Consider the following 24,781-nt stretch of genomic DNA (forward strand, 5'->3'; position numbering starts at 1 on the left):
ACTGAGTATTCTTGTCCTGCTTCAAGTATATTTCTCCATTTATTAAATTCTTATTTTTCTCTGCAACATTTTATAGCTGCTTATGTCAGTACTGCACATTTCTTGTAAAATGTATTCTTTTCCACTTTGTTTTAAAAATTATTTTGTAAATGGAATTTTAAAAATTATTTTTCTGTCAGATTCATTCATTTTATTTTCTGTGTTGTGTGGCTTACTTATTTTTGTACTTGTTCCCTGAAACATTTTTATAGCTTTATAACCCTCTTAACAACAGCAAATACCAATTTCTTGATTGTTCAATGGCACCCATTCTGATACAATTTCTTGTGAATTGGGTGAAGAAGCCATTTCTCTGGAAAACAGCAAGAAGCATCTTTTTTTCCTTCTCTTTTTTTTTTTTTTTTTTTTGGAAATGGAGTTTCTGTCTTGTTGCCCAGGCTGGAGTGCAATGGCGTGATCTTGGCTCACCACGATTGCCTCCCGGGTTCAAGTGATTCTCCTGCCTCAACCTACCAAGTAGCTGGGATTACAGTGTGCGCCACCACATCTGCTAATTTTTAATACAGACAGGGTTTTTCCATGTTGGTCAGGCTGGTCTTGAACTCCCAATCTCAGGTGATCCACTTGCCTGGGTCTCCCAAAGAGTTAGGATTACAGGCATGAGCCACCGTGCCCGGCCCAAGAAGTATCTCCAATATGAGTATTGGGTACATTTGGGCCTGCATACTATCTAAGCTAACTGCAGGACTTCACCATCTCCATGTGTTCATTCCTGGCTCCTGCCTGCATCCCAGCTCCCCACCTTTCTCCCTCTGTAGGACATTTATTCTTGGAATTGACAGGCATATAAATCTCAAACTGATGATCAAGTTTAAAACAAAATTCCTGGCCGAGTGTGGTGGTACGTGCCTGTAATCCCGTTTCTTTGGGAGGCTGAGGTAGGTAGGCTGCTTGAGGCCAGGAGTTCAAAACCAGCCTGGGCAACATGGCAAGACCCCACCCCCATCTAAGAAAAAGGAAAATAAAACGGAACTCCTCATTTTCCTCCTCCAACCAACTTTGTTTTCCCTTTCCAGTCTTTTTTTTACTGTGGCAAAATACACATAACCAAAAAATTACTGTATTTAGCCTTTTTTAAAATTTTTGGGACAGGATCTTGCTCTGTCACCCAGACTGCAGTGCAGTGGTATGATCCTGGCTCACTGCAAGCCTCAACCTCCTGAGCTCAAGTGATCCTTCCTCCTCAGCTTCCTGAGTAGCGAGAACTACAGGTGTGTGCCACCATGCCTGGCTAATTTTGTACAATTTTTTTGTAGAGACAGGGTTTTGACATGCTTCCCAGGCTGGCCTTGAACTCCTGGGCTCAGGCAATCCTCCCACCTCAGCCTCCAGAATAGCTGGAACTGCAGGCGTGTACCACCATGCCTGGCCCAGTTTTTCATTTTTATTTTCCTGTTTTTTTTTAAAGATAGGGTCTTATTCTGTCATCCAAGCTGGAGTGCAGTGGTGTGACGTTGGCCCACTGCAGTCTCAACCTGCTGGGCTCAAGCGATCACCCTGCCTCTGCCTCCTGAGTGGCTGGGACTGTAGGTGCACACCACCACGCTCAGCTAATTTTAAAAAAATTTTTCTTATTTTGTAATGACAGAATCTCACTGTGTGGCCTAGGCTGGTCTCAGATTTCTGGCCCCAAGTGATCCTTCCACCTTGGCCTCCCAAATTGCTGGGATTACAGGTATGAGCCGCCGTGCCTGGCCTTAATTTTCTTATTTTTTTGTAGAGATGAGGTCCTGCTATGTTGCTCAGACTGGTCTCAAATTCCTAGCCTCTCTGCCTCCCATCTCTGCCTCCCAAAGTACGGGGATAGTAGGCGTGAGCCACCGCACCAGACTGCTTAGTGCAGATTTTGATAGCGGAAGGAAGACAGGATCCAGGGATACTGGACATCTGGCAGAATGAGATGGCATCACCACCAAGGCAGGCAATGAATGCATAGCAGGGACACCAGGAGGTACAGAGAAAAGCTGCCAGTGTTACAACCTTGCTGGGCTGGCAGGGCCATGGGAAAGGCTCTTCTGCCCTCAGTTCATCCTCTGTGTCTGAGATGGATCCAGAGAGAGAGAGAGAGAGAGAGAGAGAGAGAGAGAGAGGGAGAGAGATAGAGGATGAACTAGTTGCTAGGCAACTATGATTAAAAGAAGGAAGCTATTACGGTTAGAGGGACGAGAACATAATCTTTAGGTAGCTGTAAAATTGTGATTGTCAATAGTGTAAACAAAATAATTGCAAAAAGAACAAGTCTTAGCAGAGATAATTAACTCAAAACCACACATAGCTGTAAGATTCTAAGATAGCTGAGTACAACTATTTTTGGCATGTGCTTTGTGAATTGGATTGCAGTAGTTCCAGCTCCAGGACTGAGGAGCACTGAGGTCAGAAATGAGCGCTCTCTCCTCTTTCCTCCTCCTCTTCCCTCCCTCCATGATCTCCCATCCCCCATCCCCCATCCCCCGTCCCCCGTCCTCCCTGTACATGCTCCAGCCTCCCTTTCCATTCCTGCCTCCTCTGTCTGGCCTCCTCCCTCCTCATCCTACTTCCTTTGCTTTTCCTCTCCTACCTCACCTCTCCCTCCACCTTCTCCATCCCCCATCTTCAACTCCCCTCCTCCCTCCTTCTGTCCCCACTTTCGCCCCCTCCCTGCTTTTCTTCCCAAGCCTTTGGCTTGTGGCCTCCATCTGTCATGCCCATTAAGTGATATCCTCCACAGTCATCTTATTGTTTTTTTGAGACAGAGTCTTGCCCCTGTCACCCAGGCTGGAGTACAGTGGCGTGATGTCTGTTCACTGCAACGCCCACCTCTCAGGTTCAAGCGATTCTGCTACCTCAGCCTCCCAAGCAGCTGGGATTACAGGTGTGTGCCACCACACCTGGCTAAATGTTTTGTATTTTTAGTAGAGAAGGAGTTTCGCCATGTTGGCCAGACTGGTCTCGAACCCCTGACCTCAGGTGATCCACCTGCCTCAGCCTCCCAAAATGCTGGGATTCCAGGCATGAGCCATGGAGCCTGGTCATCCATAGTCATCTTTTGAGCAAGGCCCAGAGCTACAGGCAGTGGACCCTGCCTTCAGTCTGGTTACAGTCTTACAATCTGGGTAATGAAGTGAATATCACATATGAGGGAATCAATAACAGAACAGAGCCCAGACGCTTAGAACCAGGTGAGTGGTACAGAGGGATGTGTGTTTGTGGGTGTGTGTGTGATCAGAGCAGAAGGGACTGAGCCATGGCAGTTTGAGCCACTTCAGGGGATAAATGGAACATAAATTGAGCATTCAAAGGAGGGAGAGCCTGCTGGGAGTGATGGCTCACACCTGTGATTCCAGCATTTTGGGAGGCCAAGGCGGGTGGATCAGCTGAAGTTGGGAGTTCAAGACCAGCCTGGGCAACATGGTGAAACCCAGTCTTTCCTAAAATTTACAAAAATTAGCTAGGCGAGGTGGTGCATGCTTGTAATCCCAGCTGCTCTGGTGGCTGAAGCAGCAGAATCACTTGAACCTGAGAGGCGAAGGTTGCAGTGAGCCAAGATCTTGACATTGCATTCCAGCCTGGGTGACAGAGCAAGACGCTGTCTCAAAAAAAAAAAAAAAAAATAATAAATAAAAGGCACTGCAGGCCTGAGGAGATGTGAGCTGAGACCAGAGGCAGGAATGTGTGGTTGGTGGGTCTTGGTCAGATTGGGAAGAGCAGTGGAAGAATGGGGTGGGTTGCGGGGATGGTTAATGAGTACCCCCTCAAAATAGGATAATACTAGTCGATAGTAAAACAGTGACTATAGTTAATAATAATTGTACACTTTAATAACTTAGAGTATAATTGGATTGTTTGTAGCTCAAAGGATAAATGCTTGAGGGGATGGATACCCATTTTCCATGATGTCCTTATTTAATGAGATGTATCAAAACCTCTCTTGTGCCCCATAAATAGACATACCTCCTATGTGCCCCACAAAAAGGAAAAATTAACCATTGGAGCAAGAGGCCTCTAATTACCCTTTAAACTCTGCCTTTCTGTGACAACAAAATCCAGGACATCCAGGACCACCCTCCCGGTGTCTCTAGAAAGAGCCTATAATTCCAGGTCTATTTCTGAGAAAAGAGCTGTTGGTTTTCAACGGCATGCCCTCGTCTGAAGCATTCTTAGCTTTACATAAAAATCCGTTACTGCACCATCATGTAACTCATCCTTAATTGTTTTTATCCAAAGGTATTGAATAAGTACTATGGACAAGAACTTTCACTAACTATACCCCTTAGAGACAGAAATTAGGCATTCTCTTCTCTTTCAACTTTCTGTCATTGTTTTCCTAACAAGACTCATTCTCTTTTTTTTGGAGATGGAGTTTCGTTCTTGTTGCCCAGGCTGGAGTGCAATGGCGCGATCTCAGCTTACTGCAACCTCTGTCTTCCAGGTTCAAGTGATTTTCCTGCATCAGTCTCTTGAGTAGCTGGGATTACAGGCATGCACCACCACACCTGACTAATTTTGTACTTTTAGTAGAGACGGAATTTCTCCATGTTGGTCAGGCTAGTCTCAAACTCCCAACCTCAGGTGATCCGCCTGCCTCAGCTTCCCAAAGTGCTGGGATTACAGATGTGAGCCACCGTGCCTGGCTCATACTCTTTTTTTAATACAAGAGTTTTCATTTGAATGCTAATTTTAGATGAATCTCCAATCAGTTTCACAGTTACTTTCATGTTTCCTCCTACCCTCCCCACCTCTGCGCCAGTGCTGGCAAGCAGAGGAAGAGCAAAAGGTTAGCATCTCAAGTTTAGTGAGTTTGGATACTTGTCAATGATAAGAAAAAGCCAAAAGACAGATTGACTGTGACAAATGTGTTAAAAACAATGATCTCTGGGTTTGTGTCAGCTGTACTCATAGGAGCTCACTGGGTATCCCACACCACCATGCTCCAGTATGATTCTCATCTTCTATGATCTAAAACAGTGGAAACACCTTTGTTCATCCTTAACCTGCTGAGCATATTCTGTCTCCCTCTTTTCATTACCCCAGGAAAAAAGAGGAAGGTTTGCAGACCTATTGGATGCTAAATATTTACGGACCACATTACAGATCTGGGTCATATGGTAAGAGTGTAATGATTTCAAAACTAGTTTTAAATAGAGGCGTTGGGAGGAAGTCTATTTAAGTAAATCTATCTGAGTGCCACTGGGAAGAAAAACATGACCAACTCCAAATATCACATCCAGCAATGTCTTGTCTTTCTACAAACTCCACCACCATTAAATAAATCAGTAAATAGATACATAGGCAGATAGAGGAAAAATCTCTGTCTTCAACCAGTTTTTAAATTTTTCCTATAAGCATATGAGCTCACTTCCTAACTTTTGCAGCCTGGTGGTTTTCCTCACCACAGGACAGAAACTGGTCCTTTGAAGTCACCAATCAAGTTCAATGGCATAGACTCTTATGGTACCCTCTGTGATTCATTTCTCTACAGCATGATTTTGAGTAAGCAAATTTTCTTTCCTTTTTTTTTTTTTTTTTTTTTTGAGACTGAGTTTTGCTCATATTGCCCAGGCTGGAGTGCAATGGCACGATCTCGGCTCACTGCAACCTCCGCCTCCTGGGTTCAAGCGATTCCACTGCCTCAGCCTCCTGAGTAGCTGGGACTACAGGCATGAGCCACCACACCCAGCTAATTTTGTATTTTTTAGTAGAGACGGGGTTTCTCCATGTTGGTCAGGCTGGTCTCAAACTTCTGACCTCAGGTGATCCGCCCACCTCAGCCTCCCAAAGTGCTGGGATTAGAGGCATGAGCCACTGCGCCTGGCCTGCAAGGATCTTCTATATAGGACTAAAACATGCTGACTATAACAGAAAAGATAGATGAGTTTTGATACTTTAAATTAGGAACTTAGGAACTGTGTCATAAGATATCATCAAGAAGACTGGGTGTGATGGCTCATGCCTGTAATCCCATCATTTTGGGAGGCCGAGGTGGGAAGGTCACCTGAGGTCAGGAGTTTGAGACCAGCCTGGCCAACATGGCAAACCCTGTCTCTACTAAAAATACAAAAAAATTACCCTGGCATGGTGGCGGGCGCCTGTAATCCCAGCTACTTGGGAGGCTGAGGCAGAAGAATTGCTTGAACCCAGGAGGTGGAAGTTGCAGTGAGCTGAGATTATGCCACTGTACTCCAGCCCTCAAGCCTGGGCAACAGAATGAGACTCTGCTTAAAAAAAAAAAAAAAGATATCCTGAAGAGCCTGAAAGGTAAGCTTACCCACTGGGAGGAAAAATTTGCAATGTATATTTCCAGCAAATCATATACATATACACACATATATGTACACACATAAATTATAATTTTTTCAACAAGAAAAAATAAACCCAGTTTATTTTTAAAAATTTTTTTAAGTTTTAAAAATTATTAAACTTTTAAAATGTATTTTATATTATTTTGCATTCATAGAGATGGGTCTTACTTTGTTGCCCAGACTGGTCTCAAACTCCTGGCTTCGAGCAGTCTTCCTGCCTTAGCTTCCCAAAGTGCTGGAATGACAGGCATGAACCACCATGTCCGGCCAACAGCCCAGTTTAGAAATAGGCAAGAGTCTTTAGCAGGCACTTCACCGAAAATGTATACTGGAGAAACACATCAAAACCTGCTCAACCTTAAAGTCCCCAGGGAAATACAAATTAAAACCCAACCAGATACCGCTACAAATCCACCAGTCCATGAGAATGGCTAAAGTGAAAGACTGATAATACCAAGGGTTGAGAAGGATGCAAAGTAACTGGAACTTTCATACATAACTGACTGGAGTTCAAATTAGTACAGTCACTGTGGAAAACTGGAGGTATCTATTACAGCTGGAAGTATGTATATATATGGCCCAGCAATTCTGCTCCTAGGTTTATACCCAACAGGCATGTGTACATCTGCATGATGTGTAAGAGGCACTTCCACGAATGTTCTATGTGGCAGCCTGGCTTCCTCCCTTTGCATTTCTACATTCTGCACCTTTCACTTGCCGTTCCCTCACCACTCATCCTTCAGGTCTGGTGTCAGTGTTTGCTAGTGACGTTCTTTTCTCACTTCCAGGCTTGGAATCTCCTTTGCCTACTACGGGGTTATCTTGGCCAGCGCTGAGCTGCTGGAGCGGGACCTGGTCTGTGGTTCGAAGTCAGACTCTGAGGTGGTCGTGACTCAGGGGAACTCAGAGGAGGGCCAGAGCCCCTGCCACTGCCACTTGTTTGCACCCTCCGACTATCAGACCATGATCATCAGCACTGTCGGTGAAATTGCTCGTAAGTGTCCCTCTGAATGTAGGGTGGCCTACGTTCACTTGAGTCTCAGCGGAGAGAAGTATGACCCTGTAACGTGGGTCCTGCCTAGCAGAACTGAACAAGTCGCCAAATGGTGCTGAAAAATCTCCAGTCTGGATTGGTGTTGGCAAGAGAAGTCTGGAGCTTTGAAGTGCTGTATTCTATCAATCCTAAGGTGTTTTCCCCTCCTCACATTTTAACATCTCTGAAATTGGAATGTGGCTTACAATGGCTTGCTGGATTGCAATTGACAGCATTATTTCTATTTTAGTAGACGTAAAATGATGGTACTTAAAAATCAATGGCTGAATGTTAAATTGAGCTGATGAAAAAAAATCAATGGCACCTTGAATTTGATGAAAACATATAAAATATTTAAAATGCCGGCCTAGCAAGCTGGCAATCTGCAATAGACCTGCACGATATAATAAGTATCCTGGGCACCAGCACTTAGCATTCCTGGACCCACGTGGGTAAAGTATATGAAATGAGTCTTGAAACTGACGATAACGTGACTGGATTTTGGCTGGAATACTCGTGAGGTTTGGATGAAGTTGCTTCTTTCTGAAATGTCAAGGATGAGTCCGTGCCAGTGTTGCAATATGCCACTTGCCTTCCAAGGTCCCAGAAATTGTCTTTACTGTTTGCTTTCTAGTGAATCCTTTAAATATCCTGGGCATCAATTTCCTGGGAAGACGGCTGAGCCTTTCCATTACCATGGGATGCACGGCTTTATTCTTCCTTCTCCTCAACATTTGCACATCAAGGTATTTACTATTTGGTTGCTTCAAGTTTTGTGCAGTGGTTTCTAAATAGAGTCTCCTGACCCATGGTGCTTGGTAGTTTCAGGGACAAGTCCCTTTCACCCAGGAAAGTAGAGAATGGGCTGCCTGTTTGGCTAGAATGGTCTTGCCTGGTCCCTGCTACTCCCCTTCCCTCTTCTTACGGACCCCATTTTCCTCCAGCTGTCAGGATTATGGGTGCCAATGATGTTGTGCTCACTTTACCCACCAAAATATTGAGGATCATTATGTAATGCTTCCTGGAGAATTGGGACTCTGGTTGTTTATCACATTATTTGAACCAATGCCAAGAAAGTTTTGTAATACAGACCACGTGCTTCCTTGTGCCTTCTGCTCATTTCACTATTAATTTGCAGTCTTGGACTGGCCTGAGCTCTGATATGTATCATTTATTCTACAAGTTGTCTGTAGTATTTTCCAGGGGATGGTAGCAGTGGATGTGCATTTTTCCCCCGCTTTAAGACAGGGTCTCTCTCTTTGTCACCAAGGTTGGAGTGCAGTGGTGTGGTCTCAACTCACTGCAGCCTCCAACTCCTGGGCTCAAGCCATCTTTCCGCCTCAGCCTCTTGAGTAGCAAGGACTACAGTCACACACCACCATGCTGGACCAATTAAAAAAAGTTTGGTGGCTCATACGAATAATCCCAGCACTTGGGGAGGCTGAGGTAGTTGGATCACTTGAGCTCAGGAGTTGGAGATCAGCTTGGACAACATGGCAAAACCTCAACTCTACAAAAAATACAAAAATTAACCAAGTGTGGTTGTGCTTGCCTGTAGTCCCAGCTACCCAGGAGGCTGAGGTGGGAGGATCACTTGAGCCTGGGAGGCCGAGGCTGCAGTGAGCTATGATTATGCCACTGCATCCCAGGCTGGATGACAGAGCCAGACTCTGTCTCAAAAAAAAAAAAAAAAAAAAAATGAGAGACAGAGACAGTTTTACTATGTCGCCTAGGCTGGTCTTGAACTCCTGGCCTTGAGCAGTCTGTCTGCCTTGGCTTCCCAAAGTGCAGGGATTACAGGTATGAGCCACCGTGCCCAGCAGGTGTGCCAATGTGAGGGGCCAGGGTGATTGGCAGCTGTGGGGAAATGGAGAGGGTGGTGGGGAGTAAGATTGGAAGGAGGTTTGCTTAAGGACTGCACAATCAGGCCAGCTAAGAAGCAGTACCCTACTCGGGTTCCGAGTTATCTGTGGGTGTGTCTTAGCATCCACAGTGCCGTTGGAGCTGGGCCGCGGGAGGTGGTTCTCCGTGCTGCCTTTTATAATTTCTCTCTGCTTCCTGTTTTCTAGTGCCGGCCTGATTGGCTTCCTCTTTGTGCTGAGGGCCCTGGTGGCTGCAAACTTCAACACCATCTACATTTACACAGCTGAGGTGAGTTTCCATGCAGGGCTAGCTTCCAGCAGGGTGTGTAAGGTGAGCCCCTTCGGGTGTCCATCCAAAGTTAATGCATCCCTGGTTTCTGTTGACTTTTGATGATTTTCTAAAGATAGTCTGCTAAAAAGATACCAGAAGTTTATTTGATGTGAATTTCCCCTTACCCATTCAGTCTATTGAAGGCCAGCCTCTGGAAGATAGCATCTTCTTCCTTTCTTTAAATAGCATGCATGTAAAAAACACCTCATTGCCCTCGCACTAACTAGGCTCAGAACACTAGGCTTAGAATAGGTAGCTGTCAAATGTCAAATTTCTTTTCTCTCTTTTTGAAATTAGAATACATTTTTTCACTGTTACTCTTTTGGAAGATCCCTTTCCCTCCATCTGTTATTTGCTGCATGTAGCTTAAACTTGAATATAATCTTGATTTATTCTTAGTTAATTTATTGAATTAGTACATCTTCACGCGAGGTACTGCTGAGGTGGCTGGAGTATTTCCTCATAAACCTCCCACTTTAAAGAACTAATATTCTTAGAAATGAAAGAGTATTTGAATAGGGAACTTAACAGTATTTTCACTAGTTTTGTCATTCATTGAGCTACAGGAAATAGTGCTTTAGATACTGATAAAGCTGCCTTCATGTTCATGGCAGGAAATGGGGAAGTCTATTGTGATGGAAGATGCAGGATGTCAGAAACCATTAAACCTGCAGAGAAAAGTACTTTTTCTCCCACACAGAGATAAAAATAGAAAACTGTGTGATATTTGAATTATACATAATACTTTATTTAGTTCCATTAACAAAATCTAAAGTCGACTTATAGACAGGTGCAAAAAATAAGTCCTCTTTTGCAATCCAGAACTCATTGTTCAGTATACGTTTTGCCACAAAGGATACCTGAGACACTTAAACGTGATTGGAGTATTGATAACCCTCAAGGGTGGTTCCAGGCTAGGCGCAGTGGCTCATGCCTGCAATCCCTAACCTTTGGGAGGCTGAGATGGGAGAATCACTGGAAGCCAGGAGTTCAAGACCAGCCTGGCCAAGAAAGCAAGACCCTATCTCCACAAAATTTAAAAATTGGCCAGAGGTAGGTGCATGCACCTATAGTTGTAGTTACTTAGGAAGGGGAGGCTGAGGCAGGAGGATTGCTTGAGCCCAGGAGTTGGAGGCTGCAGTGAGTTCTGATGGTGCTACTGCACTCCAGCCTGGGCAGCAAAGACCCTGTCTAAATTAAAAAAAAAAAACAAAAACAAAAACAAAAGCCCTGGCATCATGGCTCATGCCTGTAATCCGAGCACTTTGGGAGGCCGAGGCAGGCGGATCACAAAGTCAGGAGTTCAAGACTGTCCTGGCCAACATGGTGAAACCCCGTCTCTACTAAAATACAAAAAATTAGCTGTGTGTGATGGTGGGCACCTGGAATCCCAGCTACTTGGGAGACTGAGGCAGGAGAATTACTTGAACCCAGGAGTGTAGATCATACCGCTGCACTCCAGTCTGGTGACAGAGTGAGCAAAAAAAAAATTGATTTTAGGACTGTAGAATAGAGAGTTTAAAAGCATAAGGTATGAGGAAAATCTCATTTATATCAATTTTGTATTCCAGTTTGATGTTGACTTGATGTATCAGGATGACTTTGTTTTAAATAGCTTTTATCTTGAGCACATGATGTCTGGGGTTAAAGGTGTTGACATATTCCACAGGTCTGTACTGTTCTCGACTGTGATAGCTTAGGAATGAATGTGATTTGAACTCACTCATGTTTACAGAGGGCATCACATGGAGAATGAGGCCGCTCCACCTACTCCAAAAATGACCCTAAAGTAAATTGGTTGAAGAAGTTAGATCCCAAAGATTCTTGGTGAATTTTGAAGTCTTCATCACTATATCCATATTAAAAGGAGACGAAAGAAGCCAAAAGAAAAGAATTATGGGCCATGAGGACAACTGGATTAAACATCAGTTCTATTAAGAAGAGCTGACTTGAAGATAATTCATTTGATGATAAATTTTATTTCTGCTCTGTAGGGGAACTAAGGTGACCTTGATGAACCGTGGAAGGAATTACAACATGAAATTCCTTGAATAAAAATTAATTGGCTGGGTGTGGTGGCTCATGCCTGTAATCCCAGCACTTTGGAAAGCAGAGACAGGCAGATCACTTGAGGTCAGGAGTTTGAGACCAGCCTGGCCAACATGATGAAAACCCATCTCTGCTAAAAATACAAAAAGCTAGCCAGATGTGGTGGTGGGTGCCTGTAATCCCAGCTACTTCAGAAGCTGAGGCAAGAGAATCACTTGAATCTGGGAGGCAAAGGTTGCAGTGAGTTGAAATTGCACCACTGCAACCAGCCTGGTGACAGACAGACTGTCTCAAAAAAAAAAAAAATTGACTTTAAATAATTTGGTGTAGTTAAAAAAATTGCATAATAAAACAAATCTAAAGTTTAAAGATATTTTGTAATTTTATGAACCAAAAAGCCTATGTGTAACATGGTATATTTCTAGAATTGCATTTGGAAGGTACCCTCAAACATTTATTTTGGGAATTTGCTCGCTTTGAGGGTCATCTCTAAGTATTTTATTTTTTATATTTATTTCTTTTGTGTGTTTTTGAAATGGAGTCTTGCTCTGTCACCCTGGCTGGAATGCAGTGGCATGACCTTGGCTCACTGCAACCTCCACATCCCTGTTAAATTGATTCTCCTGCCTCAGCCTCCCAAGTAACTAGGACTACAGACATGTAGCACCACGCCCAGCTAATGTTAGTATGTTTAGCAGTGACGGCATTTGACCATGTTGGCCAGGATGGTCTCGATCTCCTGACCTCGTGATCGACCTGCCTTGGCCTCCCTTAGTGCTGGGATTACAGGCATGACCCACTGTGCCCGACCTATACTGATTTAAAAAAAAAAAAATCAGATGTGTAACTAAAAATGATAGTTTCCTGTTATTCTGTCTTCCAGATGACTCAGAATGTGAACAAAGGACTTTATCAGTATTATAGCAAAGAAACCATCACGTGAATTCATTATTTTCAGGCATAGCAACCTCATTTTTCAGAAAATAATAAAGCTTCCCATAAAGATATTCCATCCCCAGGCCTTCTCCTGTAAATATAGCTGTGTCCTGTGAGGCGGGAAAGCATCTTGCTTTTTGCATTTGACAGATGGTGGCAAAGATGTGGCCAACTAAAGGATGCTACATGCTTTGCCTTAGAGAGTTGATAAAACTGTTTTATCAGTATTTTATAGCACTAAAGAAAATGTTCCAACATTTTGAGAAACAGTTCTTTCCTAGAAAGTATTCTTCATATAATTCTATGTATTCAGTAATACTTGCTGACTTATTAAACTTCTTCTAGTTCCTTTAAGAATTCTGAATCAATGAAGAACCAATTAAGAATGAAGAATTGTTAGGTTTTACTATAAAAATAGAAAAGTTGCAGCAAGAAAGTGGAATAGGGCTGGGTGTGGTAGCTCATGCCTGTAACCCGAGCACTTTGGGAGGCTGAGGCAGGAAGATTGCTTGAGCTTGGAAGTTTGATATCAGCCTGGGCAACAAAGCGAGACCTCGTCTCTATAAAATAAAAATAAGAATTTATTAAAATGTTAAAAAGGGCTGGGTGCGGTGGCTTACACCTGTAATCCCAGCCCTTTGGGAGGCCAAGGAGGGTGGATTACCTGAGGTCAGGAGTTCAAGACCAAACTGGCCAACATGGTGAGACACTCCTCCCGCCACTAAAAATACAAAAATTAGCTGGGTGTGGTGGTGCGCACCTATCATCCCAGCTTCTTGGGAGGCTGAGGCAGGTGAATCGCTTGAACCCAGACGGTGGATGTTGCAGTGGGCCAAGATCGCACCATTGTTCTCCAGCCTGGGCGACAGAGTGAGACTCCATCTCTAAATAAATAAATACAAATGTTAAAAAGAAAGACAGTAGAATCTGCTATAAGATTCTGCAACAGCAAAGAGGCTAGGGAATTTAACAAAAACACAGGGGCCGGATGTGGTGGCTCATGCCTCTAATCCCAGCACTTTGGGTGGTTGAGGTAGGAGGTTTGTTTGAGGCCAGACACTCAAGACCAGCCTAGCCAACATAGCAGGACCCCATCTCTAATTAAAAAAAAGAAAAAGAAAAGAAATAAAAATAAGAACACAGGGAATGGTGTGGCAAGTACCTAGCCTTCTAGTCAACTCTCTTAGCTGTATTTGAAGACTTAATTAGATCTCTGGGGAGTGCTTTCTTTCCATTCAGGCGAATCACTTTTATATATTTATAGTTCTGAAGTCTTTCTAAAATTATATTTGGAATATTCAGTGAAACACATTTTTGGAATTTGCTCATTTTTATTTTTATTTTACTTTATTTTTTGAGACTAAGTTTCACTCGTGCTGCCCAGACTGGAGTGCAATGATCTCAGCTCACTGCAACCTCCACCTCCCAGGTTCAAGCGATTCTCCTGCTTCAGCCTCCCGAGTGGCTGGGATTACAGGCATGCACGCCTGTGCCTGGCTAATTTTGTATGTTTAGTAGAGATGGGTTTCTTTCATGTTGGTCAGGCTGGTCTCAAACTACTGACCTCAGATGATCTGCGGCCTTGGCCTCCCAAAGTGCTGGGATTACAGGTGTGAGCCACCTCCCCAGCCTTGGAATTTGCTCATTTAAAGGATAATTTTGAAGTGTTTATTTTTTGCTGATATTATCCCAAAAATTTAAAGTTGTATGCCTGAGAAAGTGAACACCTTCTGTTTTATGTTCTGTAACTGTGTTTGGCATTCTGTGTATTCCAAAGCCTGATGTGGGGAGGGAGGGGAAGAGGAGGGCTCGGGGAAGGACAGACAGACAGATGTAAACTGACTGGCGCCTTCTATGCCTCTCCCTGCAGGTCTACCCCACCACGATGCGAGCTTTGGGGATGGGAACCAGCGGCTCCCTGTGTCGCATTGGTGCAATGGTGGCGCCATTTATATCCCAGGTACGGCCAAGGACTCTGTAGGGAGAGTGAGTCTGAGAGAGGTGGGGAAAGAGGAACCCCAGGGCCCTTCAGATGAAAGGTGTAACCAAGAATTTCTATTGACTTCGTGAGTTTTCCGGAGGTGCTGTTTCCCCGCTGTCTGGTGGATTTCGGTAGAGAGAGAAGCCACGTGACTGCTACCAGTCTTCCAGGCTTCCGTCAGTAGTATGCATTGCATTGCATTCAGGGTTTGCTCGGTTTTAAACTGGGTATTACTGGGGGAAGATGGAAAACAATGGACAACACGAGAAACCTGGGCAGCTGAATGACAGTGGCTCAAACCCTGAGTTAGAATTATTGTCTGGTCCATTGTCCAGGTGGCAACTGAAAAACAGAGCCCGAGCGTGCGGGCAGGTTCAACTGAGGTGCGAGGAGGTGGCGCTGGGCACAGGTGAGCCAGGCTTAGGCTGGGAGAAAATCCAGGGGTGACTTGGAGCTGTGGATGGAGCCTTGTTTTGGGAGAAAAAATAGAGGCAGCTATGGTGACCCTCAGGGTCATGGTTCTTCAGAGAGCTATGGAGCTTGCCATTTTGCATTAGTCAGTCTTTTTTTTTTTTTTTTTTTTTTTTTTTTTTTGCTGCAAAAAAACCAAATCCAGGCTGGGCATGGTGGCTCATGCCTGTAATCTCAGCACTTTGGGAGGCCGAGGTGGGCAGATCACCTGAGGTCAGGAGTTCGAGATCAGCCTGGCCAACATGGTGAAACCCCGTCTCTACTAAAAATACAAATATTAGCCAGGTGTGGTGGCATGTGCCTATAATCCCAGCTACTCGGGAGGCTGAGGCAGGAGAATCACTTGAACCCAGGAGGAAGAGGCTGCCATGAGCCGAGATCACTCCATTGCACTCCAGGCAGGTGTCAGAGCGTGACTCCATCTCAAAAAAAAAAAAGAAACAAAGAAAGAGAAACAGAAATCCACGTGACCTGGCTATAGCAAAATAAGGCAGGAATGAGGCTGAGCCCGGGGAGGGCCTGATCCAGTAGTGGGGGCTCACAGGGGCCCCTCTTCCTCTGTCTGGTGCCCATGGTCACTCATTTCCACCTGAGCATGCAAGCTTCCCCACTCCCTGAGAACCAGGGTGCTGTGGGTGTCCGTGCACGTGGCACTCCAGGAATCCCAAACACATAAACTTTGCTCCGGCATCCGGAAGACACTGATTGGTTCTCTCTGAATCTCGAGATCGAGACCCCCATTGGCCCAGGTCTGGGCAGTTGTCCATGCTTGAGCTAACTCAGCTGTGTTTCACAGCCAGGGTTATGTGTAAATGCAGCTGGGGGAGGTGAAATTGCAGAGAACGTGAGTTGGGTTGTGCTAAGCAGACTTGAACGTGTATTTCCTACAATTTCACACAGGGATTTTGCTACCACAATTTTTTTTTTTTTTTAACTATCTTGGGAATGTTTTCCCCACTTGTCTTTTTTTTTTTTTTTTTTTTTTAACATCTGAGAAACCAAGCTAATCCCCACCTGTCTTAAAGAAAAACGGGGATGGCTTGTGTCTGTTGCTTTTGCTTTTCAAAATTTCTTAGTACTTATTTCATCATTTTCACAGAAGAACCTAGTGATGAAAAAAAGTTGTCATTGTTTTTTTTCCAGAGACAGGGTCTCGCTCGGTTGCCCAGGCTGGGGTGTAGTGGCACAGTCATGGCTCCCTGCGGCCTCAGTGCCCCCAGGTGGAGTCTCACTATGTGAGACTGGGTTTAAGCCTGGGTTTAAGCCATCCTCCTGCCTTGTCCTTCCAAAGTGCTGGGATTTATAGGCGTGAGCTGCTGCACCCTGCCAGGAGTGAAATATTAACCCTATTTCTGGATGACTGGACTGAGACATAGTTCATTTTCCAAGCTTTCATTAGGAATTGAGTTCTCGGCCACCTGGAACGTTTTCCCTGGGCATTTGTGGGTATTTATTCCAGAGGCTACACTGCTGTTGGTGGGTTTGTGGATTAGGAACAACCCAGCTGGAACCAGGTCTCCTGGGGCGACAAGGCCCTGCTCTGCTCAGCATCCTGTAGCCGGGCTGGATTCTCAACTCTTTGTAATTGATTCTTAGTTATCTTTCTCTGCTACCCTCTTTTTCTTTTTCTTTTCTCTTCTTTTCTTTTCTTGCCTTCTTTTTTTGAGACAGAGTCTTGCTGTGTCACCCAGGATAGAGTGCAGTGGTGTGATCTTGGCTCACTGCAACCTTTGCTTTCTGGGTTCAAGCAATTCTCCTGTCTCAGCCTTCTGAGTAGCTGGGATTACAGGTGCCCGCCACCATGCCCTGCAAATTTTTTGTGATTTTAGTAGAGATGGGGCTTCGCCATCTTGGCCAGGCTGGTCTCGAACTCCTGACCTCACGTGATCTGCCCACCTCAGCCTCCCAAAGTGCTGGGATTACAGGTGAGAGCCACCACACCCAGCCTGCTACCCTCATTTCTAAAGTGGAGATAAATAATAGCACCCACTACAGAGTTTTGCTCTAAGGGTGAAATGAGTTGAATACATGTAAATCAATCAACCCAGTGTTTGACATAGAGTAAGCACTTGGTAAATGTTAGCTAATATGACCATGATGATCAATAATGATCAAGGTGAAATGCTATTCCAATGGATGCTTCTCAGTAATTTAACTTTGAAGAGTGTTGTTATACCAATCACTGTGGAATCGAGATGCTCTGCTTTCTTTAGCAGGTTTGGATTGGGGAGCTTTCGAATCTGGGAAGCTTTGTGCCAGCTCCTAGGATATTTGCCTCAGTTTAGGATTGGGTGAGCTGCTTCAAGTAGACAGTAGGGTTTGGTGTGACTGTCATGAGCTGATTAGTCAGACTTCCCTTAAAGATGGTTCTCAAACTTTAATGTTTCTCAGAATTATTTGGGTAACTTGATAACAAAGATGCCTTTTTTAAAAAAAATTATTTATTTTACTTTAGGTGCATACTATATCTGGCATTTCCCCATGTTATTCCTCCCCACCCCCTGCTGTCTCTCCCCAACCCCCCGCCAACAACTGTCCCCAGTGTGTGATGCTCGTCTCCCTAAGTCCACGTGTTCTCATTGTTCAACACCCACCTATGAGTGAGAACATGCGGTGTTTGGCTTTCTGTTCTTGTGTCAGTTTGCTTAGAATGATGGTTTTCAGATTCATCCAAGTCCCTACAAAGGACACGAACTCATCGTTTTTCGTGGCTGCGTTGTATTCCATGGTGTGTATGTACCACATTTTCTTTGTCCAGTCTATCACTGATGGGCATTTGGGTTGGTTCCAGGTCTTTGCTATTGTACGCAGGGCTTCAATGAACATACGTGTGCATGTGTCTTTATAATAGAACAATTTATAGTTTTTGGGTATATACCCAGTAATGGGATTCCTGGGTCAAATGGAATTTCTATTTCCAGATCTTTGAGAAACCCCCACACTGTCTTCCACGATAGTTGAACTAATTTACACTCCCATCAGCTGCGTAAGAGTGTTCCTATTTCTCCACATCCTCTCCAGCATCTGTTGTCTCCAGATTTTTTAATGATCACCATTCTAACTGGTGTGAGATCATACCTCAGTGTGGTTTTGATTTGCATTTCTCTAATGACCAGTGATGATGAGCATTTTTTCATATGTTTGTTGACCTCATATATGTCTTCTTTTGTAAAGTGTCTGTTCATATTCTTTGCCCAGTTTTGAATGGGGTTGTTTGATTTTTTCTTGTATATCTGTTTTAGTTCTTTGTAGATTCTGGATATTAGCCCTTTGTCAGATGGGTAGATTGCAAAATTTTTATCCCATTCTGTTGGTTGCCGATTTACTCTAATGATGATTTCTTTTGCTGTACAGAAGTTCTGGAGTTTAATTAGATCCCCTTTGTCTATCTTGGCTTTTATTGCCATTGTTTTTGGTGTTTTAGTCATGAAGTTCTTGCCTATGTGTATGTCCTGGATGGTTTTGCCTACGTTTTCTTCTAGTGTTTTTATGGTGTTAGGTTTTATGTTTAAATCTTTAATCCGTCTGGAGTTAATTTTAGTGTAAGATGACAGGTAGGGGTCCAGTTTCTGCTTTCTGCACATTGCTAGCCAGTTTTTCCAACACCATTTATTAAACATGGAGTTCTTTCCCTATTGCTTGTTTTTGCTGGGTTTATCAAAGCTCATATGGTTGTAGAGGTGTGGTGTTTCTTCTGGGGTCTCTGTTCTGTTCCATTGTCTGTCTCTGTTTTGGTACCAGTACCATGCTGTTTTGATTACTGTATCCTTGTAGTACAGTTTGAAGTCTGGCAGTGTGATCTCTCTGGCTTTGTTCTTTTTGCTTAGGATTGTCTTAGCTATGCACGGTCTTTCATGATTCCATATGAAGTTTAAAGTGGTTTTTTTCCAGTTCTTTGAAGAAGGTTATTGGTAGCTTGATAGGGATAGCACTGAATCTATAGATTACTTTGGGCAGTATGGACATTTTCTCAATATTGATTCTTCCTAACCATGAGCATGGAATATTTCTCCATCTGCTTGTGTCCTCTCTTATTTCATTGAGCAGTGGTTTGTAGTTCTCCTTTAAGAGGTCCTTTACATCCTTTGCTAGTTGTATTCCTAGGTATTTTATTCTCTTTGTAGCAATTGTGAATGGAGTTCACTCTTGATTTGGCTCTCTGTTTGTCTATTATTGGTGTATAGGAATGCTTGTGATTTCTGCACACTGATTTTGTATCCTGAGAGTTTGCTGAAGTTACTTATCAATTAGAGAAGCTTTTGGGCTGAGACGATGGGGTCTTCTAGATATACAATCATGTCATCTGCAAATAGAGACAGTCTGACTTCCTCCTTTCCTAACTGAATACCCTTTATTCCTTTTTCTTGCCTGATCACTCTGGCTGGAACTTCCAATACTATGTTGAATAGGAGTGGGAAGAGAGGGCATCCTTGTCTAGTGCCTGATTTCAAAGGGAATTCTTCCAGCTTTTGCCCATTCATTATGATATTGGCTATAGGTTTGTCATATATAGCTTTTATCATTTTAAGATACGTTCTGTCAATGCCTAGTTTATTGAGAGTTTTTAGCATGAAGGGCTATTGAATTTTATCGAAGGCCTTCTCTGCATCTATTGAGATAATCATGTGGCTTTTGTCTTTATGTGATGGATTACATTTATGGATTTGTGTATGTTGAACCAGGCTTGCAACCCCGGGATGAAGCCTACTTGGTCGTGATGGATAAGCTTCTTGATGTGCTGTTGCAATCTGTTTGCCAGTATTTTATTGAAGATTTTTGTGTCAATGTTCATCATGGATATTGGCCTGAAGTTTTCTTTTTTTTTTTGGACAGAGTTTCGCTCTTGTTACCCAGGCTGGAGTGCAATGGCGCGATCTTGGCTCACCGCAACCTCCGCCTCCCGGGTTCAGGCAATTCTCCTGCCTCAGCCTCCTCAGTAGCTGGGACTACAGGCACGTGCCACCATGCCCAGCTAATTTTTTGTATTTTTAGTAGAGACGGGGTTTCACCATGTTGACCAGGATGGTCTCGATCTCTTGACCTCGTGATCCACCCGCCTCGGCCTCCCAAAGTGCTGGGATTACAGGCGTGAGCCACCCCGCCCGGCCAAAGTTTTCTTTTTTAGTTGAGTCTCTGCCTGGTTTTGGTATCAGGATGATGTTGGTCACATAAAATGAGTTAGGGAGGATTCCCTCCTTTTGTATTGTTTGATACAGTTTCAGAAGGAATGGAACCAGCTCCTCTTTGTATGTCTTGTAGAGTTCGGCTGTGAGCCCGTCTGGACCTGGACTTTTTTTAGTTGGTAGGCTATTGATTGCTGCCTCTACTTCAGCCCTTGTTATTGGTCTATTAAGGGTTTCAACTTCCTCCTGGTTTAGTCTTAGTAGAGTACAAGTGTCTAGGAATTTATCCATTTCTTCCTGGTTTACTGGTTTATGTGAGTAGAGCTGTTTGTAGTAATCTCTGCTGGTAGTTTGTATTTCTGTGGGATCAGTGGTGATATCCCCTGTATCCTTTTTTATTGCATCTTTTTGATGATTCTCCCTTTTCTTTTTTATTAATCTGGCTAGTGGTTTTGTTGATCTTTTCAAAAAACCAGCTCCTGGATTTAGTGATTTTTTTGAAGGGTTTTTTGTGTCTCTATCTCCTTCAGTTTGGCTCTGATCTTAGTTATTTCTTGTCTTCTGCTAGCTTTTGAGTGTTTTTTATCTTGCTTCTCTAGCTCTTTCAATTTTGATGATAGGGTGTCGATTTAGATCTTTCCTCTCTTCTCTGGTGGGCACTTATTGCTATGAATTTCCCTCTCGACACTGCTTTAAAGGTGTCCCGGATATTCTGGTAAGTCATGTCTTCATTCTGGTTGGTTTTGAAGAACATCTTTATTTCTGCCTTCATTTCATTGTTTATCCAGCCAACACTCAGAAGCCAGTTGTTCAGTTTCCAAGTGGTTGTGCAGATTTGAGTGTGTTTCTTGATCCTGAGTTCTAGTCTGATTGCACTGTGGTCTGATAGGCTGTTTGTTATGATTTCTGTTCTTTTGCATTTGCTGAGGAGTGATTTGCTTCCAATGATGTGGTCAGTTTTAGAGTAAGTACAATGTGGTGCTGAGAAAAATGTATATTCTGTGGATTTGGGGTGGAGCATTCTGTATAAGTCTATTAGGCCTACTTGGTCCAGCTCTGCATTAAAGTCCTGGATATCCTTGTTTATTTTCTGTCTCAATCTGTCTAATATTGACAGTGGAGTGTTGAAGCCTTCCACTATTATCGCGTGGGAGTCTAAATCTCATTTTAGGTCATTAAGAACTTGCTTTATGTATCTGGGTGCTCCTGTGTTGGGGGCATATATATTTAGGATAGTTAGCGCTTTCTGTTGGATTGATCCTTTTACCATTATGTAGTGTCCTTCTTTGTCTCTTTTGATCTTTGTTGGTTTGAGGTCCATTTTATCAGTGACTAGGATTGCAACCTCTGCTTTTTTTTTGTTCTCCATTTGCTTGGTAAATCTTCTTCCATCCCTTTATTTTGAGTCTATGTGAGTCTTTGCATGTGAGATGGGTCTCCTGAATACAGCATACCGATGGCTCTTGACTTTTTATCCAGTTTGCCAGTCTGTGTCTTTTGATTGGGGCATTTAGGCCAATTACATTCAATGTGAATATTGTTCTGTGTGAATTTGATTCCTGCCATTTTGTTTCTGGCTGGTTTTCTTTCCCATTAGTTGACTCATTTTCTTCATGACATTTTTGGTCTGTGCCATTTGATGTGCTTTTGCAGTGACTGGTACTTGTTCCTTTCCGTGCTTAGTGTTTCTTTCAGGAGCTCTTGTAGGGCAGATCTGGTGGTGACAAAATCTCTCAATAATTGCTTATCCATAAAGGATTTTATTTCTCCTTCACTTACAAAGCTTAGTTTGGCTGGATATGAGATTCCGGGTTGAAAGTTCTTTTCTTTAAAGATGTAGAATATTGACCCCCACTCTCTTCTGGCTTTTAGGGTTTCTTCCGAGAGATCTGCTGTGAGTCTGATTGGCTTCCCTCTGTGGGTTACCTGACCTTTCTTTCTGGCTGCCCTTAGCATTTTTTCCTTCATTTTGACCCTGGTGAATCTGACGATTATGTGCCTTGGGGTTGCCCTTCTTGAGCAATATCTTTGTGGAGGTCTCTGTATTTCTTGAATTTGAAATTTGGCCTGCCTTGCTAGGCTTGGGAAGTTTTCCTGGATAAATCCTGGAGTGTGTTTTCCAGCCTGGATTCATTCTCCCCATCATATTCAGGTACACTGATCAAGCGTAGATTAGGTCTTTTCACGTAATCCCGTATTTCTTGGAGGCTTTGTTCATTTCTTTTCACTCTTTTTTGTCTTGTCTTGCCTTCTCTTTTTATTTCATTGAGTTGATTTTCAATCTCTGATATCCTTTCTTCTGCTTGATCGATTTGGCTATTAAAACTTGTGTTTGCTTCACGTAGTTCTCGTGCTATGTTTTTCAACTCCGTCAAGTCATTTATGTTCTTCTCTAAGCTGATTATTCTAGTTAGCATTTCGTCTAACCTTTTTCCAAGGTTTTTGGTTTCATTGCATTGAGTTAAAACGTGTTCCTTTAGCTCAGAAAAGTTTGTTATTATCCACCTTCTGAAGCCTGCTTCTGTCAATTCGTCACACTCCTCGGTCAAGCTGGGATGCTGTGTTGTTGAGGAGTTGTCATGCTGTGTTGTTGAGGAGTTGTGATCCCTTGAAGGAGAAGAGGTTTTCTGGTCTTTGATGGTTTCATCTTTTTTGCGCTGGTTTTTCCCCGTCTTTGTGGATTTACCTGGCTGTGGTGTCTGGGAGCTGCTTGATGAGGTCGCCTGTCTGCCTGTGGGGGCACTACTGGGTTTCTAGGGACTCCTTCAGGTTACTAGGGAAGCTTCCTGTGTCTTTTTTGTTTATACTGGGAGATTAGGCCGGTCTCTTCTGCTGACCTGTAGGCGCTGCTGGGTTGTCAAGAACACCGTCCCGTTGCTACGTAGGCTTCCTGTGTTTTTTGTTAAAACATGTAGCCCAGTCGCACCCCTCTAGTGGTGGCTTGTGCCCTTCTTCCCCTGGGCTGGATCATTCAGGGTTCATCTCAGACTGTGGCACTGGCTGTGCAACCCACTAGAGTCAGGGCTTCAGCCCTCTGGGGTTTGTCGGGGAGGGTAGGGACCCGCCCAGGCTGGCCGTCTCCCCCTTTCAACTTCTTCTCTCTCCGGTCATGGGGTAGGGTCCCCGCCCAGCTGCTCCCGCTCACAGCTCCCTCTCTTTGGTTGAGTGGAGGGGGTGATAGCTCAGTCTGCAGGCTCTTACTCAACTCCAGGCTTGTAATTCCCAGCGCTTGACTGGCAAAGATCCCCTGTTCTGTGTATTGCTGAGGCTTTGGGGGAAGCGCTACATCTGGATTGGAGTGCAAGACGGGGAGCCTCCGACTCGCTGGTCAGTTGCACTTTCTCGGTGAAGCAGCACCCCTCCCCGCCTTGGTCTGCCCTGAGGGGGCTTTGCTCACTATTGGGCCAGACCCATTGAAATGCACCTGGTACCTCAGTTGGAGCTAGGAGATCTCTGGGTTTCTACAGCTGTCTCACTGGGTGTTGTGCGCTGGAGTTGTGTCTAATCAGCCATCTTGGATCTTCAATAACAAAAAGATTCTTGGATCCCCCATTTTGTCGATGGGGGATCAGTTACCTACTTTTTTTTTTTTCCCTTAAAGATAAGGTCTCAGCTGGGTACAGTGGCTCATGCCTGTAATCCCAGCACTTTGGGAGGCCGAGGTGGGTAGATCATGAGGTCAAGAGATCGAGACCATCCTGGCCTTCATGGTGAAACCCCATTTCTACTAAAAATACAAAAAATAGCCGAGCGTGGTGGTAGGTGCCTGTAGTCCTAGCTACTCAGGAGGCCGAGGCAGGAGAATTGCTTGAACCCAGGAGATGGAGGTTGCAGTGAGCTGAGATTGTACCACTGCACTCCAGCCTGGTGACAGAGTGAGACTCTGTCTCAAAAAAAATTAAAAAAAGATAAGGTCACCCAGGCTGGGGTATAGTGGCATGATCAGGGCTCACTACAGCCTCCACTTCCTGGGCTTAAGCAATCCTCCCACGTCAGCCCCACAAATAGCTGGGACTACAGACATATGCCACGATGCCTGGCTAAGTTTTTTGATTTTTAGTAGAGAGGAGGTCTCACTCTTTGCCCAGGCTGGTCTCAAACTCCTGAGCTCAAGATCCTCCTTCCTTGGCCTTTCAAAGTGCTGGGGTTACAGGTGTGAGCCACTGAGCTCGGCCTCAGTTATATTTGTAAGTATTCCCAGCAAATCTGATGCAGCTGATGGTGGGACTCCCTCTGGGAGGCACTGCTGTCAGCAGGAAGGATTGGGAGATTAGTTCTTCCTTTCACTTAATTCTTCCTCTTGTTCTTCCACTTTTTCTTTTTCCTTCTTCTTGCTCCCCCTTCTTCTTATTTTTTTGCCCTAAGACAAGCTGTTAAACCAATTAAACTAAAGCGCTTACATTTTAATCGGTAATATGTTTACACATTTTAATGACTATATGTTTAATACAAAGGTCTCTTTTAAAATGAATGTTTCCTGCTGAGCACAGTAACACATGCCTGTAATCCCGGCCCTTTGGGAGGCCAAGGTGGGTGGATCACCTGAGGTCAAGAATTTGAGACCAGCCTGGCCAACATGGTGAAACCCCATCTCTACTAAAAATACAAAAACTAGCCAGGCGTGGTGGCACGCATCTGTAGTTCCAAGCTACTTGGG

The 24,781-nt window shown here is 44.1% G+C and overlaps 1 protein-coding gene and 1 pseudogene across 6 annotated transcripts in view; both read left to right on the forward strand.

Annotated features, from left to right (window-relative positions):
- Window positions 1-24,781, forward strand: part of SVOPL (SVOP like) — a 105,739-nt gene that overhangs the window by 61,875 nt on the left and 19,083 nt on the right. For all 6 annotated transcript variants that reach the window (XM_032275864.1, XM_032275865.1, XM_032275866.1 and 3 more), the window contains 5 exons: window positions 5,071-5,144; window positions 7,127-7,332; window positions 8,006-8,117; window positions 9,441-9,522; window positions 14,420-14,509. In XM_032275864.1, the coding sequence (XP_032131755.1) occupies window positions 5,071-5,144; window positions 7,127-7,332; window positions 8,006-8,117; window positions 9,441-9,522; window positions 14,420-14,509 (564 nt within the window). The remainder of the gene's footprint in view (window positions 1-5,070; window positions 5,145-7,126; window positions 7,333-8,005; window positions 8,118-9,440; window positions 9,523-14,419; window positions 14,510-24,781) is intronic.
- LOC116550476 lies at window positions 10,305-10,425 on the forward strand (annotated as a pseudogene).

Source organism: Sapajus apella, unplaced genomic scaffold (genome assembly GCF_009761245.1).
Source record: "Sapajus apella isolate SASKATOON/1434 unplaced genomic scaffold, GSC_monkey_1.0 scaffold7, whole genome shotgun sequence".
Taxonomy (NCBI): Eukaryota; Metazoa; Chordata; class Mammalia; order Primates; family Cebidae; genus Sapajus; species Sapajus apella.